The following is a 9,299-nucleotide window of genomic DNA, read 5'->3' on the forward strand; positions in this document are numbered from 1 at the left end:
AGTCTGGTTTTCTCCAAAAAGATTTTCCCTTTTTAAAACCAAGTTCACTATAACCAATGGCTCTGATACCAATCTGTCACACCCCCAAAATCCACCTGCGGATAACACCCGCTTCGAGGGCGTGACCGACCAGGATCCAGCCACCAATTATACCGAATACTTAAGTTGATAACAAAAGTAATACTTACTATTCATAAGCTTAGTAAATATTAAGTTCAGAGTTTAAAGTTTTAAGTTCCAAAATAGCAACAAGTAGCGGAAGCATAAGTACGGTAGTTTAAAACAAAGTTCATGATTCAAAATAAGGTAACGCCCAACACAAGGGTGAACCGACACTACACGTTCCCAAGCTGCAAGCTCCTTCGTCACTGGTTACCTGCAAAGCATGCAGTAAGGGGTCAACAATAATGCTGAGTGAGTCCACTAGTTGTCCAGTTTTAATTACCAAAAACTTTGTTTCACCGGTTAATTTATCCGTTTATACATGCCCTGGGGAGCTACCCCAAAAGTTAGCGACTAAACTGTTTTTCCAATACCGAACACTAGGTAACCGTTGCGTATCCGCAGGATGCCCCGATGTCAATGTTCTATCATCATTGACGGATTTCTGAGTACATTAGTTCACGACCGTCCCAAACCAGGGCACGGTGTGAGGCTGGTAAACACCTAAATAGCGCTATCAACTAATAACCCGCTCGCCTAACCCGGCGACTAATCGGTATTTGTAGTAGGGACTTGAGTGATAGAGTTTCGTTTAGTGCCGTTAGTTGCAATGCGTATAAACAGTAATTAACCAAAAGGTTTCCCAATACCCGGGAAGGAAAGGTAAGTTTTGTTCCCTATAACTAGGGAAGGTATGTAAATGGTATCCCCTTTTACCAGGGGATAGGGTTGTTAGTCTCGTGTCCCAAACCACCGGGACGCATGCTTTTAAGTTGTGAACTCACCTTGGGTTGCTCGGTAGGTTTAGGTTACTTGTCAATCACGTTGGTCACCACGTCCTAACATGGTTACCGGTATAGGTCAGGTTCGGTGTACAAGCATTCACGTAAAACACATATAGGCACGTAACTAACACGTATCAAGCATATAAGTAAACAGTGGGTTACTGGGCCGGCCTAAGTAATTAAGCAGTCAACAGCAACACATAATCCAGTCAACAGATAGTCCAAGTTAAACACATATGGGCCCAGTAACCAAAATGAACAGCCCACTCGCAACCAGCTGGTCTCGAGTCGCAACCAGGTGGTTTCGGCTTGTCACGCTGTGGTTGCGAGTCGTAACCGTGGTCTCGAGTCATCATGCTGTGGTTGCGAGTCGCAACCGACGTAGTCTCGAGTCGCAATCACGTGGTTTCGACTTGTCATGCTTTGGTTGCGAGTCGCAACGGTGTGGTTTCGAGTCGGAATGCTGTGGTTGCGAGTCGTAATGCCGTCGTTGCGAGTCGTAATCTGTCACTTTCATGTACACGTGATGATGCAGATATGACAGTCCAAATTGTACCAAGAATTCAGGCCCATAATAGGAAACAACCAATAATATTTCACTAACACTTTGCCTAATCTGAATATTAGTAAAGATAGATCAAACTTTGCCATTTTTACATCTTCAAACCATATTCAAACAAGTTCATGTAGTGTTCATAGTTTTCTAGGGTTTTTATATCCAACAAATCCATATATTCATGAACCAAAAATCACATATTTTTAACAAGATCATGATGCACAAACAAGAAAACATACATTTTATAATCTTGAACATAGTTTTGGTTGGCATAATCATTCCTAAATCACTATACTTTAGCCATCTTTAAACATGTTATATGAGGGTTTTCACATATGACCAAACTTCACAAATCCTCCTAAAAATCATGCAAAATACTACTAACCAAACATTTTTCTAGTTCATGTACATATCATTCAAGCAAGAATACAAGGCATTTCTAGTTCATAATATTTCACAAATCTTATACACCAAGAAGATAACACTAACCGGTTATGAAAGGAGGGCCGAGAACAAAGAGAAGAGAACCGAGAAGATGGAGTATACGAGTGATGGTCTTGACCGAGTCCTTGTCCGAAATCCTTGCTTGAACCGAAAGAGGAAGTAGAGTGGTGTTGTTGTTGAAGGTTACTAGTTGAGAGAGAATAGAAGTGTTGTGGGTTTGTGTGTTGTAACAAATGAGGGAAAGTGAGGAGAAGGTGGGATATATATACATGGGGTGTTTCGGGTTGGGCTTGGGGGTTTCGACCCAAACCGGTTACGGCCCAAAGGCCCACTCGCAACCGAGTGACCCACTCGCAACCGAGTGGTTGCGAGTCGTGGTCTTGGGTCGTGGTTTCGGCTCTCATAAATATATCTATACTACATACATACATCACATATCATGCACAAAATCACGTTTCCATTTAATAATATTTATATACACACAAAATATTACAAGGTGATCGTTCGGAAAAACCTCGAGTGTCACACACAAACATATATATACAAACACATATAACTTCTAAACTTGGCTAAAGTATGAACTACATCCATAAGTGATAAGTTCATTATTCATAACATTAGCAAACCTACTGACAAGTAGCCCATACTACTTGTTTCTAAATTTTTACCTAACTTAAATCGCTACCAGTAACCAACCTATCTTCTAAATTTTGGAGTTTTAAGATATTGATAGTTAATTAAATTTGCAGATTATTATATTTTATGTTGAATATAATTAGTTTGTAGTAGTTTTAAAAAGTGAAAGTAAAATAATTTATTGTTTAGGGTGAATATGAATTAAATCGGATTTCGAGTTTCAAATACTAATCGAATCGAATACGAATTCAGGTAAAAAAAGAATTCAAAAAATTCGATTCGAATATTTGGAAAATTCCTTATTCGATTCGTCGAACACCCCTAATGAAAACGTATTATATTTGACCTGACTCATTACTGAGAAAATTTACGTCGAAACGTAAACCAACTTGGATTTATAACGAAACGTACTTAAAAATAGGCACGTAAGAATTTTGTTTTGTTTTTTTATGTTAAAAGAATGGTACCCGACTTGTTTCTGAACAAAGCATAGACCAACAAAAAAATGTACATAAAAAATAAACACGCAAACGTATTATATTTGAGTTAATTGACCCACGTACGTAAACATACACACATAAAACTCGAGGGGGTCAAAATAACATTTTACAAAGTTCTTAGAAGGCTGAGGGGGTGTAAGTGGCAATGCTAGAAGTTGAAGGGTTGAATACACAATAAAAATCATGGGTTGATGGCATTGTTGTAAATTTAGCAAAGAAAAACTATAAAAAAATAGACGTGTATCTTAGGTGCTATTCCTAAGGCACCCTCTTGTGTTATTACCATTTCAAATGGCGTTCTCGTTGTTGACTATTTGACCACCATTGCAGGACGGTCCGTTCAAGTGCCGCGTCCGCACTTGGGAAGCTTAGTGCGTTAAGTACCAGGGTTGATCCTCTGGTTGGCGATCTTCTATCTAACTTGCAGGTTATATGTGCGCGCACGCGCGTGTTTGTGTGTTATATGTTTATGACCTTGTGGTGCTGATTACGTTTGGATGGTCTAACATTTATTTTACATGTTAACAGGCTTCTGAAGGTGGGGTCCGTGAGGCAATATTGTCTGCTTTAAAAGGTGTTATAAAGCATGCTGGGAAGAGTGTTAGCGCTCCTGTAAAGACCCGTGTCTTTGATTACTTAAAGGAGTTGATATATAATGATGATGACCAGATACGAGGTTCTTCAGCAAGAATTCTGGGCATTCTATCTGAGGTTAGGTTTTTTCTTAGTTGCTTACGTAAATCACCGATTTATGTTTATTAAGTTCCGGATATATATGCCAAAGTATGCATGTCAACTCAGATGATTTTTTTGTAATATTTATGACTTGATTTCGTGTGTCAGAGATGATAATTATCATCTCGTTCATAGTCTACTTTTTAACATGAAATGTTTTAAGAGGTTTTATTAGGGCTGTAATCGAGCCGAGCCGGGTTGAGCTCGAACTTAAACGAGCCAGCTCGGCTCGGCTCGTTTATTTTATCGAGCTGAAAACTTGAGCTTGAGCTTGGCTCGTAAAGTGTTAGAGCAGGCTCGTTAATTTTTATTTTATATTTTGTTACAAATATTGATAACATATGAAATAAAATGATAATAAAAATTACACATATATCGTATTATTTTTATTTTTCTAATATTTTAAGGGCCAAAAGGCATACTAAAAGTATTATATGTATTATTTTTGTTTAATTTTCCATATTTTTATATGTTATTTTTTAATTGTACTTGAAATCCTAACACTTCAATCTCCTTCCACATATTTTTATTTTTATTTTAATACATTTAAAATTAAAATTAATCTATCTAAAATAGAATAGTTCGAGCCGGCTTGCGAGCTCACGAATCGAGCCAAACCTCGCTCGAGCCGAGCTGAGCCGGCTCGTTTACAACCGAGCTTTTTCCATGCGAGCTTTGAGCGAGCACCGAGCTGCGTACTTTTTGAACACTCCTAGGTTTTATGCGTTAAAAACACACTTTAAGGCAGTTTTAGAAATTATAGCGTAACCCAAATTAGCCCATCTTTAAGTAAATTGGTTGGAATCGTCATATCTAGCCGGCTAGCCCTTGGGTTTCTGATTTTATGTTTTGAAGTTTGTGTAGGTTAAATGAACATTATATTTACTACATGTTCTAAAGTTGTATACTTTTCAGAATTTCCTACTATATCTCTTTCATTTTCATCGTTTTTGCGGTCCTTTTTAACTTTTTTTTAATTAACTGCAGCATTTGGACGATGAACAAGTATTTGAATTACTTGAGGAACTTACGGAGAATGCTTCATCTTCTAGCTGGTTTGCTAGGCATGGTGCACTCCTTACTATCTCATCAATGCTAAGGCATATTCCTACGACGATATCCGCATCTTCATCACTCACAGTGGTTGCTGACTGCCTCAAAAATAACTTGAAGGATGAAAAGGTTTTTTTGTCATGTTTCAGTACTTATTGTAGGCGGTAAAATGGTAGGGTTGGGTAATGGGCCAAAACGGGCCTGTTCATAATGGGCTTGGGCCATAAGTGGTTATTTATTTGTTTAGTCTAGGTCGTTAAGGAGATTTTAACAACTGTGCTATAAATTTTAGAGTAAAATGCCATTTTCGTTCCTGAGGTTTGGCCAATTTTGTGACTTTCGAGTTTCGTCCAAAGGTTTGTTTTTTCGCATTTGGATCCAAAAGGTTTGAAATCTTGCCATTTTCATTTGGCTCGTTAACTCCATCCATTTTCTCCGTTAAGTCAGGGGTATCTTTGTATTCAAAAGACCGAATTGCTCTTTAAGTTTACAAAACAGACGAAATAACCTCTGACTTAACGAAGAAAAATGGAGTTAACAAGCCAGATGAAAATGGCAAAATTCCAACCCTTTTGGACCCAGATGCGGAAAAACAAACCTTTGGACGAAAGTTGCAAACTGGCCAAACCTCATGGACGAAAATGGCATTTTATTCTAAATTTACTTTTTTTAAAGCTATTTTTTTGTTTTAGATATTTGATTCATTTATTAAAAAATGGCTAAAAACTATCACCTCTAATCTTTTTTATGAGACGTAAATTTACCACAATTTCTGAACTTTCTTATGTAGTTCCCTGTTCGTGAAACGTCAACTAAAGCATTAGGAAGGCTTCTACTTCATCAAGTTCAGCAGGACCCTTCAAATACAAATGCACACAAGAACACTATTGTGTCCATTGCATCTGCCATGCAGGATGATTCAAGTGAAGTCAGGAGAAGAGCGTTATTTGCACTTAAAGCGGTTGCCAAAGTATGTATCTATTTTTTTTTTTTATTTCAGCGTTTAAAAAACGTGTTTTTTTTTTAATTTAAAGAGTGAGTTTAATGTGGTTTTATTTCAGGAGAATCCTACGCCACTAATGCTCCATGTTACGATATACGGTCCCGTGCTTGCTGAATGTTTAAAAGATGGAAGCACACCCGTGAGACTTGCAGCTGAAAGATGTGCTCTGCATGCTCTTCAGTTAACAAAGGGTATATATTATGTTATTTCATAGAAGCTTTTTTTTGTCTATTATTTAGTGATTTTTATACAATGAAATTGTTATTTCATTTATAATAATACAATATGTATATTGTTTGCAATAAATATCTAAATCAGTTAATAAATAAATTAAGATGTATTGACGATGACGAATGCATCTGAGTAGACCTTGGAAGAATTTAACCCGATTGACCTACTTGAACCTTTAACATTTAGACATAAAAGACGACCTAAATCGAAATTGTCACCTCTATTATTTGAGCTTGGAGTTAAGTTTACGTACAAACAGCCTTATTGTACAAAACGTACGAAAGGCATGAAAAAGCAAAAAAAAAAAAAAAAAAAAAAAGCGGTGGCATTTTTCGTAATTATCTGTTCGTATGGTAATTATCAAAATTACTCTACTAATGATCTTGTAGGGTAATTTTGTAAAATGTTCTTGTAGGGTAATTTTGTAAAATGTTCTTGTAGGGTGATTGTGAAACTTGCTGAGTAATTTTGATACTTGTAGAGTAATGATGATACTCTACAAAATTACCCTACAAGATCAAATTATCTTACAAGATCAAAATTACCATACAAGATCATTTGTAGAGTAATTATGATACTCTACAAGATTAAAATTACACTACAAGAACATTTTACAAAATTACCCTACAAGAACAATTTACAAAATTACCCTACAAGATTATTTGTAGGGTAATTTGATAATTACTCTGGGAGTAAATAAGTACGAAAATGCCACCGCGTTTTTTTACCTTTTCACCCTATTCGTACGTTTTGTATGATAAGGGTATTTGTATTTGATCTTTTGTGTTGAGCTTGTGGTTCTCAATTTTTATATCTTTACATATCTTGTTATGTTTTTCAGGGACTGAAAACGTTCAAGCAGCACAAAAATATATTACTGGCTTAGATGCAAGACGAATATCAAAGCTTTCTGAATTCAGGTACGGTCTATTTAACTTTGGATCATATCAAATGCTTTCACTCCATTGTATACATATCTTCATTTTTTGGTCCTAACTCTGATTGTCTCTGAATGGGTGCAGTGATGCTAGTGATGACAGTGAAGATGACTCGGCAGGCAGTTGATAAGTCGTCGATATGTATGTAGATTCCATGTTTTTGGTGTTCATTTATACCATACGAGTTTTTACTCGAGGCTGAGCAACGAGCAATTACCATCTACATTTTTGTATTCATAGGAAAAGCTACATTACCCGTTTTGTTTGAATGGGGTCGTTGTGAGTTGTAATCTTGACGTGTTGGATTTCACAGTTTTGTTTTTTGAAGAATGCCGCGGTTAGTGAAGAATTTAATGGATCTGTTCATTTTAACTTAATACAATATGAGTTTTTTAATGTGGAACGTGTTAGAAGCCCGGCTTTCTAAGAATAATACAAGCTTAATAATTTCTATGTTTACTCATCTATGTTGTATAAAACTTGTGATTGTATTGAATAATTGTGTGTTTACAATGAAAGATAACAAGACTATAAATAGATAATAATGTTACACATAATACCCTCTAATATAACATAATATATAATTCTGTCTAATATTCCCCCTCAAGCTAAGACCGGGGAACGACTTGTTGCTTGGATCGAAGAAGAAGGAATCGTTGCGAGGATAGAGGCTTTGTGAATACGTCTGCAATTTGATCATCTGTTTTGATAAACTGTACTGAGTTTTCTTTAAGCAATCTTTTCCCTAACAAAATGATAATCAATTTCCACATGCTTTGTTCGAGCATGGAAGATTGGATTGGATGACATGTAGGTGGCACCAAGGTTATCACACCACAAAGTAGGAACATATGTCATAGAGACGTGAAGTTCCTTAAGAAGCGCCTCAAGCCATATAATCTCAGCAACCGTGTCTACTAATGCTTTATACTCGGACTCTGTAGATGACCTAGAGATAGTACGTTGCTTACGAGCACACCATGAAATAAGGTTTGAGCCAAGATAGATGGCAATCGACGGTCATCAAGGGAACCTGCCCAGTCAGCATCAGAAAAGGTTGTGAGAGATTGTCCGCAAGCATCAGTATAGGCATGAAGAACAGGAGTTGATTTAGGTAGAATCAGCAAACCAAAATTGTTTGAATGTTTTAACTATTAATCAGTTATGTTTGTGAGTTCAGCTAAGTTATTTAGTTATAGCTATAGTATAACAACAATCTGCAATGTTCATATAATTCATAGAAGTCATGCATGGAGGTAATAACCTCTTTATAGTTCACCAAAGCACAACTTAGTTAACTAACGGTTGGTCATGAATACAAAAATGGAAATAACATAATGTAAATAACCAAACAACCGAATAAGAACCTTGGTGTGCCAACTCAACATGGAAAGAATTAATTAAGTATTGGAGGCTGGACAAGGTTAGCATATTCTAGGTCTAGGAAATTGTTTGGGTGTTCGTTTTACAAGTTCAAGTGAGGTGGTGGAACTAGATTGGAAGCCATGGCTCCCACAGATCACATACTGTTATATCAGAATCGTTCATATAAAAAATGAGGATTTGGCTAACATTAAATACTTAGAAATTGTCGGACCAGGGTGAACCAGAGCCTTCTGTGCGAGAGGGCTTGTTTCTCGGGTGACAGGCACTGTTTCAAGATGAAGCTAGTTCAGTTTTGGTTGAACTGTTCATCTTTTCGGCTGGAATTGACTCTAACATGAATCCAGAGCTATGAACTTAGCTTGTGAGCTCAGTGAGTCTTTGATTCGGCCAAGTTTAACCTCGGAAAGTTTGTTTTGTAAAAGGGTTTGAAGAACAATCCACAATCTTTCAGTAGGTCCTCAATAAGCTGAGAGTTATAATCAGATTGCCAAGGCAAATATGATAAACCAAGTATCTAAGATTGAAGAATGTAGAAAAAGATGATAAAAAGTGGGAGAATATAGAAGAAAGTAGAGTGTTTGTGAGTTGAAAACACACTTAGAGTGTTGCTGGAAGTAGCTGAGCTTGAGTGTCCGAAATCAGAAATTTAGAGAGAATTTCGGAGTTGTGAAGGTTGGAAATGAGGAAGTGGGTTGGTATTTATAGGCTGAAGTGGGAGTTAGGGACGATAGGTAGTTCGGACGAGAGGGGCCTCTCATGCGAGAGGGGCTTTCCCCTTTTGTTCGAAATTCAAGTTTGTTAGTTACACGCGTTCTGTAGGTTTTAAGCGTTTTAAATGTGCAGGTGCAATGCGTAAGTGAAGTGTATGAA

The 9,299-nt window shown here is 36.9% G+C and overlaps 1 protein-coding gene across 1 annotated transcript in view; it reads left to right on the top strand.

Annotated features, from left to right (window-relative positions):
- The window catches only part of LOC110940899 (protein ILITYHIA), a 45,461-nt gene extending 38,008 nt beyond the window's left edge, over window positions 1-7,453 (top strand). The window contains exons 53-59 of the mRNA XM_022182465.2: window positions 3,414-3,510; window positions 3,612-3,794; window positions 4,806-5,000; window positions 5,662-5,841; window positions 5,933-6,065; window positions 6,947-7,025; window positions 7,128-7,453. Coding sequence (XP_022038157.1) covers window positions 3,414-3,510; window positions 3,612-3,794; window positions 4,806-5,000; window positions 5,662-5,841; window positions 5,933-6,065; window positions 6,947-7,025; window positions 7,128-7,170 — 910 coding nt within the window. The 3' untranslated portion in view covers window positions 7,171-7,453. The remainder of the gene's footprint in view (window positions 1-3,413; window positions 3,511-3,611; window positions 3,795-4,805; window positions 5,001-5,661; window positions 5,842-5,932; window positions 6,066-6,946; window positions 7,026-7,127) is intronic.
- The last annotated feature ends 1,846 nt before the right edge of the window (window positions 7,454-9,299 follow it).

This window comes from Helianthus annuus, chromosome 5, assembly GCF_002127325.2.
Source record: "Helianthus annuus cultivar XRQ/B chromosome 5, HanXRQr2.0-SUNRISE, whole genome shotgun sequence".
NCBI lineage: Eukaryota > Viridiplantae > Streptophyta > Magnoliopsida > Asterales > Asteraceae > Helianthus > Helianthus annuus.